General features: G+C 53.1%; 1 protein-coding gene and 1 long non-coding RNA gene across 4 annotated transcripts in view; one reads left to right on the top strand and one right to left on the bottom strand.

Moving 5' to 3' along the window:
* Positions 1-1,775: 1,775 nt before the first annotated feature.
* On the bottom strand, positions 1,776-15,582 carry TXLNA (taxilin alpha). 2 transcript variants are annotated; one of them, XM_077837862.1, is made up of 11 exons: positions 15,445-15,582; positions 13,638-13,888; positions 12,310-12,648; positions 10,590-10,681; positions 8,674-8,844; positions 7,581-7,775; positions 6,847-6,966; positions 6,420-6,494; positions 5,650-5,742; positions 4,917-5,012; positions 1,776-4,375 (listed from the first exon to the last, which is right to left on the bottom strand). In XM_077837862.1, exons 2-11 carry the CDS (start codon positions 13,852-13,854, stop codon positions 4,058-4,060), a joined length of 1,716 nt encoding a protein of 571 aa, XP_077693988.1. In that variant the 5' UTR covers positions 13,855-13,888; positions 15,445-15,582; the 3' UTR covers positions 1,776-4,057. The 2 variants fall into 2 exon arrangements, with proteins under 2 accessions (XP_077693988.1, XP_077693987.1); XM_077837861.1 differs by having other exon boundaries at positions 15,404-15,582.
* Positions 15,583-15,714: 132 nt separating this feature from the next.
* Positions 15,715-18,463, top strand: part of LOC144277112 (uncharacterized) — a 44,254-nt gene continuing 41,505 nt past the window's right edge. For both annotated transcript variants that reach the window (XR_013348394.1, XR_013348393.1), the window contains exons 1-2: positions 15,715-15,790; positions 17,040-17,376. This is a non-coding gene — a long non-coding RNA (uncharacterized LOC144277112). The remainder of the gene's footprint in view (positions 15,791-17,039; positions 17,377-18,463) is intronic.

Consider the following 18,463-nt stretch of genomic DNA (forward strand, 5'->3'; position numbering starts at 1 on the left):
TGACTGAGGCCTGCTGCAGTAACAGTGCACTGTCCAGTTAAAGAACCACGTTTTATTTGGTAAGGAAATGTTAAAAGCTAGCTGTAAAGGAGGGCTTGGGCCCAGCTGGATGAACGTAACCCTCAGTCCCCCTCTCGGAACACCACATGCCAGAGCCTACAACAGCCCAGCTGGTTGGCAAGGACACAGTGGTGCGTCTCCTGCAGGGGATGGGAGAGGTTCACCACAGGTGCAATCCAAGCCGTACGGATGCTGCTTCCCAGCCTCACAGTGCTGACAGGCTCCAGCAGCAGGATCCATTTCCATGACATCTGTGGAGGTTGGGCAGCATCTCCTGATAGGTAGTGCTTCCTGCCAAGCCCTCCCTCTTTCAAAAGGCACCGCCTGCTTTTTGCCCTCCACTCCTCAGCCCCTTCCGGGCTGATCATTAACAGCCATGGGAGGACTGGCGCTTCAGAGGTACCATTTGGGGAGATCATCGGGGTAGCTGCAGTTCAGAGCAGGGTCAGCCATAGGAGTGCTTAGGACAAAGGGTCACACAGCAAGCTGAGGAAAGAAGCCCTCACCAGGGGAAGGCTGTTAGGATGGCATCAAGAGGAGTCCATTTCCCTCTGACACCTTAAATTTAAAGCCATGCCTCGGAGTTTTCAGCCCCCAAAGGCCTCCTGCTCCATGGGCTGGTGCATTACTAAATTCTTTGCCTAACAGCCCAGTGAGAAGCTGTGTTTCCATTGAGATCTCATCCCTTTACATCTCCTTAATGGAAATCCCTGCTTCTAGTTCTCCTTAAGTGTAGGCACCACTTACAGCCTGAAGGGATGCTCAAAGACAATCCCGACTTGGGTAGGCTGGTTCTTTGCCACCCCCAGCTCCACCAGGAGGCAGGAGCGGTTGTTCTGCCCAGGGACAGGATACAATGCAAGCCCATCTCACGACAGCCACAAGACCTGTGTAAAACTGGGCTCATCTGAAGTGACACATCCCCATGAGGGCAAAATCAAAACTGCAGCTCAGTGCCACAGAGGTTGCATGGCATCGAGAAGAAGAGCATGGGGAGGCCGAACAGGGGACAAGACCCGGTGCCAATGTTTGGCAAGTGATGAACAAAGGCCCAGGCCTGGGATAAAGCAACTGATTCCTTGAATGCTGTTTGAGGACGGTAAGCTCAGGGCATGTCTACATCATAACTGTAACAGCACTATACTGGCAAAATACTCCTGGTGTGGACGCAGCTTAAAACCAACAACCCTTGCTTCTGCTGATATGGCTTGTTCCAGCCACCCTGACCAAGACAAGCTACAGGTCCATTTTGGTGGTATAGCTGTCTCTACACCAGTGGCTCCAGTTGGCACAGCTCAGTCCGTCAGCGATCACAGCTCTTCGCATCCCGGACCGACAAAGCTCTGCTAGCAGGAAAACGTCTGTAACGTAGACACCGTGGAAAGGGTACAACGTACTGCACCTTGACCCCAGCTCCTGCGAAAATGCTGAACTGGCTTCCAGCTCATCAATACTTCCTCCTAACACCCAAAGGAGGGCCCTGCCACAAGCAGCTCTCGGGATCTAGTGACGCACCGGCATCAGAACCCGGACCCTCTCCATGCCAAGCATTTCCTGCTCTCCCTGGTTACTTGCAAATATTTTACGTATGCTCCATGGTGGATGAAGCCTGTAATTAGGATACAGGAAAAGAACATCATTCTCTCGAGAAAGATACAGAAAACTTGGCTCGCTGTGTATGGTGTAGGGGGAAAGAATACAGACACACCAGCAAGTAGTTTATGTGCATTTCTATTGGATATGAAGATACATACAACAGATCCTACACACAGGTTATCTGCACCATCGCAAAAAGAGTTTGTGGATTTCTAAACAGCAGGAGCTGAGGAAAGTCCGGATACAGGCTGCAGCCCTTCACCTTAACTAACCTTCCAAAAGCGAGGCGTGGTCCCATCAGGTCGTAAATACATTCTCTTGCTCAGTAAGTCCCAGTTTGCATTGAGAGGCAGAGAGAGACTTCCCTGAGCTGACAGTAGTGATACTTCAGGCAATGGGGCCAGAAGACAAAACCAAAGCCAAGCTCCATTGAGTACGTTCCACTGACTTTAAAGAGAGACCCAGGCTAATCAGTAGGCTAAGACCTCCTGCTCTGTGATGACCAGAAAGATTCCAGCTTGTTAGGTCCTGTCTCCACTAGAGACTTAATTCATTAACCAGAAAAGTCTTACTGGTTCAATACCGTTTGAACTTCAAGTGGAGACAGGATGAGTGTACAGTAGCACCTTCTGCTGGCTGATCCCAAAAACAGCACTGTGGATGGTTTAAAAGGGCCCTGTGCAGCTGCCTAGAGATAAGCTGCTAAGCAGTGTTGCCAGAAGAGAAACAGTGGGAAGAAAAATTAAAGTTCCCCACCAAACGGCTCCAGTCTAAGACAGATAAAAGAGTGGAGAGTGACTGAAATTTACTTGAGCTGATCATGTTTGGTTTTAATCAAAGGAGGATGGTACTGAAAATAAAAGTATATTGTGAACTAAAGTTTTAGTGAGGCCTGCTTCAAAACTAGCAGAGGATTGGGGAGACTTACATGAGTGGAGGAGTTTAGAGAAATGGTTATCTGAGGGCCAATCCCAGAAGTCTTTGCTCAGGCAAGACTCCCAAACTGAAGTCCATGGGATTTTGCCCCCATAAGGACCGGTTAAAGCAGCAGATTCCCCATCTCATGGGACTGACAGGATGGAGAAATGGTGCGCTGCTCTCACACTCTGCTGAAGGGAGAGATTGCATGCATCCATTTCTCTCAGCAATCTTTCCCTGCAGAGCAGCTGTCAGCCAGGAAGACGGTCGGATGGTACGTTACTGGGGAAGGGTACTTGTGAATGAGGTGCTGTTACGACAAAGTCAAAAGGAGCCTGCCAGAGCACTGGAGCAGCGGCACGTCACAGCCAGTAGACTATCCATGTGGACATGGCTCCCTTCTCAGGGGCTGAGCCTAGAGCACGTTGCTCATGGTCCCAACTATTCAGCCAAGGACAAAGCTGAGGTTTTGTCTTTCTGGAACCACTGCTTTGTAAACACCTACCGTGGGGCAGCACAGAGGCCCTTCCACAGGAAAGGGATCTAGACAATAACCTGGAGGACCTCCTCACCCCCTCACGGTATTCATGTGCAAAACAAGTAGGAAGTAGACCTTTGGATTAACTCTTTAATACACTTGTGCATGTGTGCGTATAGCGTAGAGGCAACTGTGAATTATAAGGCTATTGAGACATCAGCAGGTTCTGGAAATATCAAGAGCCCAGAGGGACAGCTGCTAGGGGGCTTTCTGATGTGTCCAAGACCCCACACTGTTTCTCCATTTCCTTTTGCTCCCATACAATACATGGACTGTATGACAAAGTAAAACAGCCTCTTCCCTCCTTCTTTTAAGGGAAAGAGAAAGTGCTAACCAGGAAAAAATAAGCCAGCACACCCCAGCAGCCTGCCTTCAGGCAGGTCGGTTTTAAACCAGGAAGAGAAAAAGGAGCATCCAAGGCTGGGAAATGCTTCAAATTCTCCCCATTTCCACTCTCTGCTTTAAAGTCACGTTGAAAGCAGGACGGCTGCAGACCGCGCTCGTGACATTTCCAGTTGTTTGGATGCTATGAGCTGGCGGGAGAGACTGGAGATGGTTCACCCATCTGGCCCCCTGTGCTGCACTAGCTTTTAAAAGGGCATCACAGCCCACCACTAACAAGGTCTTTTAGCAAAAGGGCCAATCAGTTGAAAATCCGTGTATTAGATATCCACGCACACGCAGGAAAGTGGGTCAATCTAGTTTATATATATCCATATATAAAAGTGTATGTTGCCCTGCACATTGTTTTATATATCATATATATATATGTATATATTAAAAAAAAAAATCTCCAAAAGCCTAAACTGGAAAATCTCAAAGTCCCCAGTCTTGGGACTAAGGAAAGGACATTAGATCAGTCTGTGGAACCATTCATATGTTACTATCCCTTCCCCTATCTCCACCTGCTTAGTCAGCACAGCGAGAGCATTCCTCAGTCCCAACCTAACCCAAAGCTCCTATGCTCAGTTCTCCGGGGTTCTCCGCAGGTTCTGTGCAGTGCATTGGCTTTGCTGAGCGAAGACAATCCTCCCTGGGGCACTGCTGCGCTACAGCACCCCCTAGTGCTGGCTCACCAGAGCTGTCTTGAGATGGGTCCTTTAGGGGTTCCAGCGTGTCTGCTTCGGCCTGGGGTGTATGAGCACACAGGTCCTGCACCTTCTTGTTCAGGTCATTGCGCTCGGTCTGAAGGGCTCGGCAAAGCTTCTCCAGGCGCTGGATTTTCACCTGAAGCCCTTCCAGCTCCTTATCCCGAAGGGTTTTCTGCAAAAAGAGTCAACGGTCCCTAAGCAGTGAAGGTGAGGAATTGAGAGTCTTACCGCTAAGACAGAAACCTAGAGTCTGAGGCCGGGGAAGAGAGGCAAAGGGAAACTCCTGGAAGAAACAGGCCAAGTTCACAGGCAAACATATCAGCAGTCAGCAAAGGACCCAACATTCATATGCTGTCACCACCCTCTTCAATCTACCTGTTCCCTTGCGGGGCAGGGAGTGACTGTCCATCTCGGTAGCACCTTCCTTTCAAACACCATCATTAACCCTTGCTTCCTCACCACTAGTTTGGTGAGTCTCGTTATCCTCTGTACACTGAGGGGAAGGGACTTGCCCAAGATCACACAATGAGTCAGAGGCAAAGCCAGGAACCAGACTCTTGGTACTTACTCCCAGTTGCCTGTTCTAACCCCTAGATCGCTCTCTGATGCATTCGCCATTGGCTATTTGCCAGTCTCAGTGTACCCAACAAAATGCAAAGCTGAACCAGACGCCTGACAAGTTGCCGCAGCATGGTACCACGGACGGGGCTTACCTCCTCGGCCATCTCCAGCAGAGCCTTGTTGCTGCTCTCCCAGCGAGACCGATACACAGTGGTCTCTTTCTCCAGCTTCTTGATCTTTTTTGTCATCTACAGAAATACAGCAATAAAAGGAAAAGAGAAACAGTGATACAGAGCGTCGCAATTGGACAGTTTCTACAGCACCCTCGAGGGGGCATGGACATTCCCAGAGCAAGGGGTCAGATGCCAGCCGGCCCAGGAAAGTGCAGCAGCCCTTCCGCCTTGCCTCATCTCACCCACTGGAGTCAGTTTCACTGAGAGGGAATATTGACCAGGCCTCCCCAAGCCTCTGATACCCACCACCCACTGACCAGGGCACAACAAACCTGAACAAGAGCTGGGACTAAGCCACCCCCACACCCAGCTCTAAACTCCCCTAACCTTTGGGAAGGCTCAGGTGCAGGCTCTGCCAATCACGGCTAACCCTCGACCAACCTCTCCCACCCCACCCCAGACCAACTCCACCCACCCCATTGCACAGGAAAGCTCCTTCTGCTAATGATTGCTGAATCCAACTGGTTTACTTCCCAGGAGTACACAGCTCCTGGAAAATTTCTGAGGATGGTGAAAGCTGGCCTCCACGTAATCAAGGAGTTGCCACTTTACCAGCTTGGAAACCCAGTGGGGATGGTGGCAGACAGTGGCTCTAACACATCAGAGAGGACCATGCCAGCTCTCTGGCCAATAGGGGTGGCAGCCACAGTACCTTTTCCATCTCCTGTTTGAATGTAGTGAACACCTCACTGCTTTTGGAAAGCGTGTTCTGAAACTCCTCAAACTTCTCTGTGTAGAGGGCCAGCTAGGGAGAGAGGGAATTACAGCTCAGTGCCAAGTACCTTGACACTGCACAGCAAGCATCTCGTTCCAGCCTCCCTTCCCCATTCCTCCCCAGTTCAGCATCCAGCATGGGAGAGGCTGGATTTCTGTGAAGAACTGGGCTGACTCTTAGGATTCAAGCCCTTGTGGTTCAGTTGGTCCTGCTCTGGGCAGGGGGTTGGACTAGATGGCCTCCAGAGGTCCCTTCCAACTCTGTGATTCTATGATTCAGTAGAGTTCAGGGCTCTATGGTGTAACTCGTAGCACCAAGCTGCTATGCTCAGAGTCCTGGACTAGACAGAGGGGAACAATCCTCCCGTCTTGCTTAGGCCCAGTCCTGCAAGGTGGTGCATGCCCTCAACTTCCACTGACTTCAGCATCTCGCAGGATCAGGCTTTCTGTCCCATGTGAAAGAACAACCTACCTCAGCACTGAGAAAGATGCTGGTAACATTGGGACCTCCTCCTTCCTCCAAGGAAGCACAGAGGTTAAAGGGCATAGGGAGGTCCCACCCTGCATTGTACCTCCTGCGCTGTACCAGGAGCCAACACACCAGTGAAGACCACCCCCTTCCTCCCCCAGGGAAACGGGTTTCCTTCCACCTCTTTGCAGGTGGAAGGGAACCATAAGAGCCAGACAGCCTGGGCTGTGCTACGTCACCTGCTGCTTGAGATGGGTCTCCTGCTGCTTCATCAGCTCACACATTCTCTGAGACTCCACGGCCTCTTTCAGCAGCTAGAGGAGAAGGAGGGAGATGGGAATGCAGTTAGCTAACTGGACTCCAGGGAAGAGCTTGAGTCCATCCTAGCTCGGGAAGGGCCAGCTGGGTCAGAATCAGACACACCTGCAAGGCAGGGGCTTGGCACTGATCCAATAGTGAAGCACAACCAGTGCTGAAGAACAGACCAGGGCTTCTATTGCCGGGGACGGCCACTGCAGAGGATACTGGACTGGGACAGCCTGATCTGGCTGGGCAATTCCTTACCTCCCAACAGGCCAGCTGCTCTTAGGAAAGCGTTAGCAGGGAGGCGAGAACTAAAAGGTTCAACAGGTTTCGCTAAGATAGTTGCCAAAGCTGGAGACTTACAAAGTCCTTCTCCCGCTGGTGTCTCTCCTCTGCCTCCTTCAGCATCTCCTGGGCCTGCTGGAGCTTGGCATCCACCAGCTGCTGCTGCAAGTCCTTGTGTTTGAACACCTTATCGATATGCTGCCAGGGGAAATACAGGGGCTGTTACTAACATGGTCACCTAGGCTCTGCTCCCCACATAACGCGTCAGCAATTCCACAGGAGCAGAGGGGCATATGGCCCAGGAGGACATGTCCACAGGCCACCCAGGAGCCCTGTGCGTTCTATGTAGGGCATGCCCACTAGTTCATAGTACCTGGCTTACCGAAGGAGGGACCTCAATGGTTTCAGTTCCAATAACCCACGTGACTGCAAGGGAGAGGCACCAGTCTGGTGCTTAGAGCACAAGGCTCCTGGGTTCGAATCCTCTCTCTGCCACTGGCTCGCTTCACCTCTCTATGCCTCAGTTTCCCATTTGTAAAATGGCGATAAGGAGTATCAGGCAGGTCTGGGGTGAATAGCTCTGTGCAGCCAACAGCACTGCAGTTCAGTGTTATCATGACATAAATTAATATCATCCCAGTCTCCAGGAATCCACATCACCTTGCGGGTGCAGGTAGGGGGTGTATGTGAAGGAAAAGAGGAGGAAACATCCCCCTCCCAGCCAGCCCAGGCCCGAGGATTCCATCTGCTCTGCAGAGCCCCCACCCTATCCCTCCTAGGCCCCAGGATTTCTCCTCCGATGGGTGCCCCACCTCCTCCCGCAGCTCATACTGCTCAATGAGTTTTTTCAGCCTCTCTGCCAGCTCCATGTTCTCCTGGCGCAGCTTGGAGTTCCGCTCATTGTGCTGCTCCATCTGCAGCTGGATGTCATTCAGCGTCACCTGGAAATGGGACGTCACTTCCTTCCGCTTCTCCTCCTCCTCCCGTGCACGCTGGACACCTTCCTCCTATGGGAGAAGACGAAAAGGAACAGAGAGACCCAGGTCAATCCCCCGCGTAATGCACAGGGAACATCTGGACCAGTTGACCCACAGAGCAACTTACCCAGATCACCCTGCCCTCCAGGGCACAGGTGCTATTGTTTAGGCCAAAGAGGAAAGAGGTTTGAGTGGCCCCTGCCCTGCACCCTCCCGTCCCTAGCCCATCTTGGTGCTCTTTCCACCCCCCCAACCCCCCCCCCATCTCCAACTATCCATCCACCTGAGACAAAAGGCAGGCAAGATGGATGAGTCAGATCTGCCCATTTCAGCTGTCCTGTCCTCTGCTGGGTAGGTTTGGCGATGGGGAAGAGATGGGCAGTATCATGGAGTGAAATCTAACGCAGGGCTATGCAGAAAGTGGCCTCAGACAGTCTCACACAGACCAGACTGACCTCCCATGTGGGGTACAGCTGAATGCCAGACACTGCTTTCTACCCAGGGGTTCCCAGTTACGAAAACTCAAGAGTGCAACTGGTACTCCAGGCTCCCAGCTTCCCACCTTACCAAAGAGCCTCTGTGCTGGATGCCAGGGCACTGCCATTGCACAACTCCTTCATCTAAGATGCTCTAGCCCATCACAAAGCACCAGTTGCTCTAAACTGCCTGATAGTCTCGCTAGGCATGCCAAATCCCCAGTCTTCACTGTCTATGCAAGCGAAGAAGCAGTGCAAGATTAGCACACTAACGAATGGCAGGCAGTAGGCAATGGCTAGTACAGCCAAGCCCTTACTCTGGTAAATGGGAACAATCACCCTAACAGGTTGGGAACCACTGATCTGGGGAAGAGAGAGAAAGCAGTTCCGTTCCGTTGGTGCCTTTCTCTCATGTTCAGAACCCCCAAGGTGGGAAGCGAAGAGGCTCTTGCCTTGAGGGTGCGGTTGTGTCTCTGGAGCTCGCGGCACAAGCTCTCCAGCTTGCTGCGGGCCAGGATGGCCTTGCTATGTTCACTCCTCAGATGATCCTTCTCCTGTACTAGCTGCGTCTGCTTCTTCTGAAGGATTTTCATCTGCTTCTGGGAGTTCCTGTGCTCTTCCAGCTGGAGGGAGGGAGAAGCAGAGAGGGAAAGATGCAGCAAAGCAGACTCCAGCTACACCCCAAGGAGAGGGTTCTGGGTTCAGGGTGAGAATGTTCTAGCCCCCAAGAGAATAACGATAGCATCCCAGTGCAAACAGCCACTGCAGTAATGAGGCCTGGAGAAATCCATGGCTTATACAGGCTCACATTCCAGCAAGGGCTCTCACTGGGCACAGCACCTTTCCTACAGCCAGGGGTTGGCTCTAGCATTAAATACTGTCCTTGAGTTAGATGAAGGTGGGGTGTGGAGTGCAGTGTTTTCTCAGTGGCATGGGCACCTCTATCCCTGGACTCATCACTCTAGAGGAACCACTTTGGGCACCATTTGCTACTCTGGATTCCGATGGAACTTATTTCTGTGAGGAAGGCTCTGAGTCAGGCCGTTCCCTGTACAGCTAATCCATATCCATGTGCTTATTTCAGGTATTACAATAGCTCTTATATTGTGGAGAGGGAGTGATGTCTAGTGGTTGGTGCAGGGGAAATTGGGAGTCAGAACTTCTGGATCCCATTTGTGGCTGTGTCAGTGATTCTGGGGCAGTGATTTCCCCTCTTTGTGCATCAGTTTCCACACCTGTGAAATGGTGATGAGGCTACCCGCCTGGTAGAGGGATTGTGAGGTTTCTTGCATGCAAGGTGCTGTGGACATGCTAAGTATTAATCAACCCTCACAAACTCCATGAGAGATGGGTCGGTAGCATTATCCCCTGCTCTAGATTCACAGATTCCAAGGCCAGAAGGGACCATTGTGATCATCTAGTCTGATCTCCTGTATGGCACAGGCCATAAAACTTCCCCCAAATAATTCCTAGAGCAGATCTTTTAGAAGAATATCCAATCTTGTTTTAAAAATTGTCAGTGATGTAGAATTCACCCCGACCCTTGGTAAATTGTTCCAGTTCTAGAGTTGGGGAAGCTGAAGTACAGAGAGAAGGGTCTTGCCCAAGGCCACACAGCGAGTCAGTATCAGAGCTGGGAGTAAAATTCAGGAGCTCTTAGCTCCACCAAACTCCATCCACTAGACAGTACTGCCTTTCTGAATAGCCAGTCTCCCCTTTGGCATGCACTTCCCTTGAGCCTCCTTATCTCTGTCCCAAGCACCATGTTTCCTGGGCTGTGTACTGTTTTGTCCTCTCTCAGTGCAGTGTGTTGGGAAAATGGGACCCGCCAGCAGATATAATGGCACAAGGGTGACACTGAATACCGGGCCGGTTCTATCTCAGGAGCACACCACAGCTGGTTCATTGCATTTGAGCTCTTTGGCCCTACCCCGGCTTGTTTTGCTCTCTCTGTGCAGAGTACGGTCCAAGTTAGCAGGCCAGAGAAAGACGGTCTTTAAAATGGCCATATATAACACTCCTGACATCGATAGCAGGGTGGAGCTTGGAAATCCCACAATACCAATCTGCCCAAGGCACTTCTATACTCGCTTATACTTCTGCTGTGCAGAGACGGCTAAATGATCACTAGAAAACAGACTGAGCCTAACAAACTCTCTCCACCTGGGGCCTAGCTGCATTTTTGAACCCAGGTGTCCAGAGAGCCTAGGAAGCCATGTTTCACATGAAAATAACTGCAGCGTATGCATGGGCTGTCCCCCTCAATCTAGGGACATGTCTGTCTCCTGTGTCGCCAAACAATCTCGATCCCTCGGCCGTGAGAGACGTCTCCTGCCCTAGAGCCTGAAGTGTAGTGCTAGGAACTGACCAGCTCAGCGTATTTCTTGCACAGTGCCGCCAGCTTCTCCTCTGGGGTGCTCAGTGTGTTCAGCGTCTGCATCAGCAAAGTGATCTCCTTGCCTGGAAGGCAAGACAGAAAGCAGAAACAGCTCTTTCACCCAGAGCTCTGGGTCACAAGGCAAAGGGGAAACACCCAGGTGGAAACCAGAAGCTGCTACATTCCCTGCTCCAAATACACACAAAACCACAGCTAGGATCCCTGATGCACTTCTCAGATTCTCCACAAGAATTTAAGCCATCAGTGTAATTTAATTTGGGGCGGTTTCCTTGGGAGGATGGACTCCAGAGACCTAGGTTCAATTCCCTGCTCCGCCACTGACTTCTTGTGAGACCTTGAGAAAGTTACTTAAGTCCAGGTCCTCAGAAGGTATTTAGGCACCTCTCTGATTTCAATGAGAGTTAGGTGCCTAAACAGAAATCTTCCCAGGCCTAATTTTTAAGCCTGACTCAGACCCAAGCCCACCTGACGTAAGCCCAAGAAGGTCAAGTTGTTTCCCAATCTGACCCCGACGCTTCCCCACCCCCGAACCTGCATCAGCACCACTGTCGTCTCCTGCTGGGGGGTTGGATCTTCTCCCCAGGCCCATGGGATCAGTGCGGAGGCAGCTACAAGTGCCTGTGTGCATTGTGCCTCCTCAGCACAACCAGTCTGCAGCGCACACGGTGCAGCGAGATGGTGGTGCTCAGTACGAGCAGGGCAGGCAGCCACCCAAGTGCTGACCCCCAGGCAGGAGGAGTGCCGACCAGAGCCGGTCTGGTTGTTTTCCCACCTGACCCAGACCCGACACCTGCAGTCAAATCCCACAGGGTTCAGGTCAGGCTGCAGGGCTTTATAGCTAAATACCTTTGAAGATCTGAGCCTCAGTCTTAGTTCCCCATCTGCACACAGATCCCATGAGAATAAGTACATTAAATCAATGAGATGCTCAGATATTACAGTGCAGGGGGGTCCTATCAATACTAATATAGATGGCTGGATAAGCAACTTGACCTAGGCTGCACAGTCAGCATGTGGCTCAGCAGGGAATAGAACTTGGGAGTCTTGGACTCGCACGTCCAGGTTTAACCGCTAAATCACCCCAACCCCCGGTAAATGCAGCAGAAGAAAGAAGTTTAGTGCATAGCTGTGTGCGCAATTTCATGCCTAATTTGTAAATGCAATTACAATAAACGTAGATGCAAATTAGACAGGCAATTGCACATTCATTTTGCACGCTTACCCTATTTAGAAATCCTCTGTTGCTAGCTTATGCAGATCAAACAGGGCAATTTACTTTCTCACCCAAATGCAGGAATAACTGATCGTCTCTGTAGGATCTCACCTACATCCTTTTCTTTTATCGAGAGTGTGTGTGGGGGAAGACAGTTCTTAGAAGCCGTGCACTCAGCCTGGCCCAAAGCGCAAAGCTGTATGTACATGCCCTGCCCAAAACTGTGTGCACCTGGAATTCAGAGACTTCGTCAGTGCTCAGGGCTGGTCTGTGCCTGAGCAGCACAGGGCATATGTCTTCACATCCCTATGGCACATGGAGCCATATCGTTTTTCAACATTGCTGTGCAGTGCATGGCTAGGATGCTTATTTCAGTGGCTTTAGCAGAGGGCAGTTAAATCACTATGAAAATGGAAGTCCCCAGGAGGAAAGTTCCCCACCCCAGAGTGGCCACAGACCAAAGCTAGGAACCCCTACCGAGACCCTTGGCTTTCTTTTTCTCCTGGGCCCGTTTCTGATCACGCTCCCCACACTCGTCGTTGGCTCGGAACTCTTCGGTCCCCTTGGAGCCCTCCTTCTCTCCATTCATCTCAGGGCAGCCTGGCTCCTGCTCGCCGTTCCTGGGGGATTCGCTCCGGCACTTGTCTGCTTCGTCTGGCTCCACGGGCTCGCTCTGCCCACCATCGTCTCCTGGACCTTCTTGGCTGGCATCCACACAGTACGTGTTCAAGATGTCCTCCAGCTGCCTGCTCAGCTCTTCAGAGACATCACATGTGGCAGGCTGGGAGGATTTTGTCTCCTCCTCCACATGAGAAGCTATGGGAGATAGGTGAGGACAAACACATGACACTTTCTCTAACAATTTCTATCCTGCTAGCTCCTCTCTACTGTAGCCCTGTGTAATAACCAGACAGCAGTGGAAAGGCTTCCTACCAGGGCCAGCAAACTTTCAGCGACATACATTCTCCTGGGGTATTGCATCTCTAACTAGCTGCTCTGACAGTGGAGCTGCACTTCTAGCTAAGTTCCCTTCCAATCTAGGGAGCACGACCAGGCTCCCAACATCTGTTGGTGGCAAAACTCCCACTACATTTATTGGGAGCAGGCTCAACGTGCGTTTTCCTTCATAAGAACAGCCTACTAATATCCATTCCTGGAGTGAAGTATATGGTTTAGAACCTTTCTCCTTATGCACCACCCTGACAGCTAAGGTCAGTAAGGTCCTCCTGCTGAGAATCCCAATTTGATCTCTTGAAGATTGGCAGCAGCTGATGAAGTCATCGCAGCCACTGGGCATTCACCAGACCCCAAATTTATTGGTCACCAGTGTGGATGGCAGGGTTCATTTCAACCAACTACTTACTTGACTAGAGAGCTTTCCCCAGCTGGAGGGTTATTTTTGTTATTTCTATAGCACCAATAGGAGAGCAAATGTATAGGCTCATGGGTGGTGGTGGTGAGGGGGCAACTAATAATAATGCCCAGTAAAGCAGGTCTGTTTGATTTTTTGACTCTAAAGTCCAAGAGGTCACAGCAATGGGTGAACAGTAAATAATTCAATACAGCCAGCTCAGAACCAGTGGTGGATGCATCTTCACGCCTTTGTATCCACCATCCCATACACACGGTTACTACTTTGGGACTGCACATATACAGACATTACACACACCTGAAATGAAACCCAGGACTCTGCTTCTAAAGCCACAGGCCTCCTGCATGTGAGTGAATGGAAATTTGTTACAACAGCCACCCCAGAGAGAAAGCCACAGCCAGACATGGCCACTCAGTTCAAAATGGAAACACACCCTCATTCTTATCCTGCTCCTCACTGGTCAGGCTCTCAGCATTGCCATCAGCAGAAGGCTCAGAGTTGCATGTCCTGGACTGGCTTGGGGAGTCCCCAGCTTCAGGGGGAGCGGCAGCTTCGGCTAAGACTCCTTCCTGTAGCACCAGATTACTGTTCATTTTGGGAGGACTAGCAGGCAGCAAAGCAGCTTTGTTCTCCCCACCTTGGTTCTTCATCAATGCTCTTCTCCCCACTCAGTCTCAATAAACCCTGGTGAAAGAGAAAGGTCACCTGAGTTTAGTTGTAAGAAATGAGGATTCATGAGATTTTAGCAGAAATCACCACCCTGCAACAGACTGACTGTGAGGTGAAATCAACAGGAATCGACACACTCAGAACTGGGAGAGCAAGGTTCTTCACTGACCCTCCCCATCCACTGCTAGTTGTAAGATGCATTTGCTGTCTCTCACTCAACAGCAGCTTTGTGAACCCCATTCTGCTATTGGAAAGCGCACGCATCCTTTCTCCCATATCTCCAAGCTATCCCGCTCGCCATAAAGGGTTCCATGTCTGGATAACTGTTCCTCCAGTTGAGTAAACTGCTCCTCCAAACCCCTGGAGTAAATGGTTCTCTCACTTCTGTATTCTGCAGACTGCAGCCTTCTGATGGACCCAAGTTCCCATCCTTCACTTCATGCTTTGCTCTCAGAACATTTCATTCCACAAGCCACCAGGAAATAAGTTCCATGGATCACAGCATTAGCCTAGAGGGGCCCATGCAGGCTGACATGAGAACCTCTCTCTCTAGGATTGAATGCATTGCCTTTACTAAGCACACAGGTCCTCCTAGCTCAGGAGCAATGGACAGAGGCCAAAATCTTGAATCAGGATCCTCAAGGCAGAAAAGGGACCAGCGTCTATTAAAACAACAGGTGCATTTGGCTAGAGGGAAAGCATGCAATTTCCAAGAAGAGCTGGTGGTCAGCAACAAAGAGATCCATCAATAGCTCCATGAAACACAACAGACAGACACAGGCCAAATTCAACCTTCTTTCCATTTCCATGCCCCTCCAGGGATACACTCTCTCTTTCTCACCCTCAATCTCTCATTCACCATGCAGATGACAGGGAAAGCAATTGCTGCAGCCACTCTGCAGTCTCCCATTTCAGAGACACTTCTAATTATGAAGCACAGGCAGCTTATCTGTCCCAGGACAATTCGGATCCCACCTCTGATGAGAGAAAAGCGTTGTCCCAAATTTGGGCATAGCGCCCCACGGGTAAGTCTTCTCAGAGGGCAACGCAGGGCACAACCAGCCACGTGAAGCCAGGGGAGGCAGTTAAAAAGTAATGGGGGCCAGGCAAGCGCGGCATCTAGTCGTGCACAGGCCCCACGATGGGCCCGTCTCTCACATGCAGGCCCAGCAGCACCGGTTTCCCACACTGCACACAGCCCCCGTGTCACGAATGCCCCCTCTCCCTGTGGCACCCCACGCGCTGCACACACCGCTACGTTACCCAGTGTGCCCCACCCAGCTCTGCAGGGCCCACAGGCTCCACTGCCTCAGCTTCCCCTGCCAGCGCCCTACACCAGCCCCCCCTGCACTGTGCCCCCCAAGCTGCCCTAGATACCCCGCGATCCCAGCCCCACTCCCACCCTGCCCCATTCACACACACACACATGCCGCCCCCCTGCTCCCCACACCCTCACCAGGCCCCGCCCTCTGCCCCCAAGGCAGCGGGCAGGGACGTCACCCCTACCCTGCAATGACATCACCGACGTACCGCGTGACGTCACCGCCGAGTACCCTGACGTGGCTCCCTACCCTCAGCCAATCAGTAGCGGCCGCCGGCCGCACTCCGGCAGATTGGAGAGCCCCCTACATACGGGTCCCCACGGCGCTCAGCGGCCCCTCGTCCCCGCGGCGCAGCTCTGCGACCGGGCAAGCGGTTGCAGCCTCCAGCCCGGGCCTCTGAGCGGGTACAGAGAGCGCATGCGTCGTCACCCGCCGGGCCCGCCAGCCAATCCGCGAGCGGGGCGGCGCGGGGCCTGCCGGGAAATACAGCGAAGCGGCGGCATTCGAGGCGGGCAGCCGGTGCGACTACATCTCCCGGCGTGCCTCGCGCCAGGGGGCGCTAGTATGTCTCCCGGCGTGCCTCGCGCCAGTAAGGGTATGGGGGGAGTGGTGCGGGCAGCGGGAGGAAAAGCCCCCTCCTCGTGCCCTAAGTGGCGGGGGAGAGAACTGTGAGGAGAGGGGGCAGGGAGGCACTAGCCCGAGGGGGGGGGGGGAGCCGTGAGGAGAGGGGGCAGGGAGGCATTAGCCCGGGGGGGGGGGGGGAAGCCGTGAAGAGAGGGGGCAGGGAGGCACTAGCCCGGGGGGGGGGGAGCCGTGAAGAGAGGGGGCAGGGAGGCACTAGCCCGGGGGGGGGAGCCGTGAGGAGAGGGGGCAGGGAGGCACTAGCCCGAGGGGGGGGAGCCGTGAGGAGAGGGGGCAGGGAGGCACTAGCCCGAGGAGGGGGGGGGCGTGAGGAGAGGGGGCAGGGAGGCATTAACCGGGGGGGGGGGGAAGCTGTGAGGAGAGGGGGCAGGGAGGCACTAGCCCGGGGGGGGGGGGAGCCGTGAAGAGAGGGGGCAGGGAGGCACTAGCCCAAGGGGTGGGGGGAGCCGTGAGGAGAGGGGGCAGGGAGGTACTAGCCCGGGGGGGGGGAGCCGTGAGGAGAGGGGGCAGGGAGGCACTAGCCCGAGGAGGGGGGGGGCGTGAGGAGAGGGGGCAGGGAGGCACTAGCCCGGGGGGGGGAGCCGTGAAGAGAGGGGGCAGGGAGGCATTAACCGGGGGGGGGGGAAAGCCGTGAGGAGAGGGGGCAGGGAGGCACTAGCCCGGGGGGGGGGAGCCGTGAAGAGAGGGGGCAGGGAGGCACTAGCCCAAGGGGTGGGGGGAGCCGTGAGGAGAGGGGGCAGGGAGGTACTAGCCCGGGGGGGGGGGGAGCCGTGAGGAGAGGGGGCAGGGAGGCACTAGCCTGAGGGGGGGGGAGCCGTGAGGAGATGGGGCAGGGAGGTACTAGCCGGGGGGGGGAGGAAGCCGTGAAGAGAGGGGGGAGGGAGGCACTAGCCGGGGGGGGGAAGCCATGAAGAGAGGGGGCAGGGAGGCACTAGCCCAAGGGGTGGGGGGAGCTGTGAGGAGAGGGGGCAGGGAGGCACTAACCTGGGGGTGGGGGGAAGCTGTGAGGAGAAGGGCTAGGGAGACACACACGCTGGGGTGAGGAGCTATGAGGAAAGGGGAGGCCTCATGCACTAGCCTGGCTGCTGCAATATCTCAACCATAAATTCAGCAGCAGGTTTAGTTCCTTTCCTTTCCTCAACCTTTCCCCCTTGCTTTAGGAAGTGACAAAAGCATCTTTTTTGTTGATTGTGTTTGACAAGCGTTACAGGTGGAGCACAGGAAGGGGTGCCAGGCATCTAGTTTTCAACTGGAACACCTGGTCGAAAAGGGACCTTGGCAGTGCTGTTAAGTCAGTGGGGCTAAGGCAGGCTTCTTGCTGTGTGCTGCCCCTGCCCTGAGCGCTGGCTCTGCAGCTCCCAGTTGCTGGGAATCCTGGCCAATGGGAGCTGCAGGGGTGGTGTGAGCAGTGTGCACTGCCACCTGCTTGTGCCTTGAGGCCAGACATGCTGGCCACTTCCTTGAGCAGCATGGAGCTAGGGCAGACAGGCAGGCAGCCTGCCTCAGTCTCACTGCACCACTGATTGGGAGCCACCTGAGGTAAGTGCTGCCTGGCTGGAGCGTGAACCCCCCTCCCAAACCCCCTGCCCCAGGTTGGAACTCCCTCCTGCACCCCAAGCCCCAGCCCTGAGCCCCATCCTACACTCCAAACCCTTCATCCCCTGCTCCACCCCAGAGCCTGCACTCCCTCCCACACCCCAACCCAAGCCCAGTAAAAGTGAGGGTGGGTGGGGGGGAGAGAGAGCATGAGTGATGGGGTTGGGCTTTAGAGAAGGGGTGGGACAGGTGCTGGGGCAAAGGTATTCAGTTTTGTGCAATTTAAAAGGTGGCAATCCTAAAGGACAGGCAGAAGCTACTTCGCCACCTTAATGTTAAGAGTTGACCTGCACCCCAGCGCAGATTAAAATGCCCTAAGCTGCACTGCAGGTAGAAGGGTAGCCTTGGTCTGGAGCAAATGTGTGCCACTGATAAAGTCAAGAAAATGACTGAATGGAAACAGACATAGGCTAGGCCATGTAGCCCTAGCTACTATACAAAGGAAGTTTGAGTTCTATGAGTGGCTGTTAAGCTGTTTGGGGAACAGCTGCACCGTTCCATACAAACATGGAACAGATGTTAGCTAAGATGGAAATTGCGTTCCTCATCCTTTACATGTTGGTTCTGCAACTGTGGCAGGCTGAGTTGTACACTTGATCCCCAGGAACAGGTCTGGGCTGCAACATACTGCTTACTCAGCAAAGGTAACCAAGAGAACATAACAGCCATACTCGGTCAGACCAAAGGTTTATCAAGCCCTGTATCCTGTCCTCTGACAGTGGCTGATGGCAAGTGCCCCAAAGAGAATGGGCAGGTTATCAAGTGATACATTGCCTGTCACCCAATCTCAGCTTCTGACAAACAGAGGCTAGGGACACCATTCCTCTCCATCCTGGACAATAACCATTGATGGACCTTTCTTCCATGAATCTATCTAGCTCCCTTTTGAACCCTGTTATAGTATTGGCCTTCACAACACCCTCTGGCACTGATGTCTTCTTTAGAGGGCCACATTTTGTCTAAAGAAGAAATCAGTCTGGACAGAAAGTAGAATCTCAGTTATGAACACCTTGGGAATGGAGGTTGGTTG

This window comes from Eretmochelys imbricata, chromosome 19 (genome assembly GCF_965152235.1).
Source record: "Eretmochelys imbricata isolate rEreImb1 chromosome 19, rEreImb1.hap1, whole genome shotgun sequence".
Taxonomy (NCBI): Eukaryota; Metazoa; Chordata; order Testudines; family Cheloniidae; genus Eretmochelys; species Eretmochelys imbricata.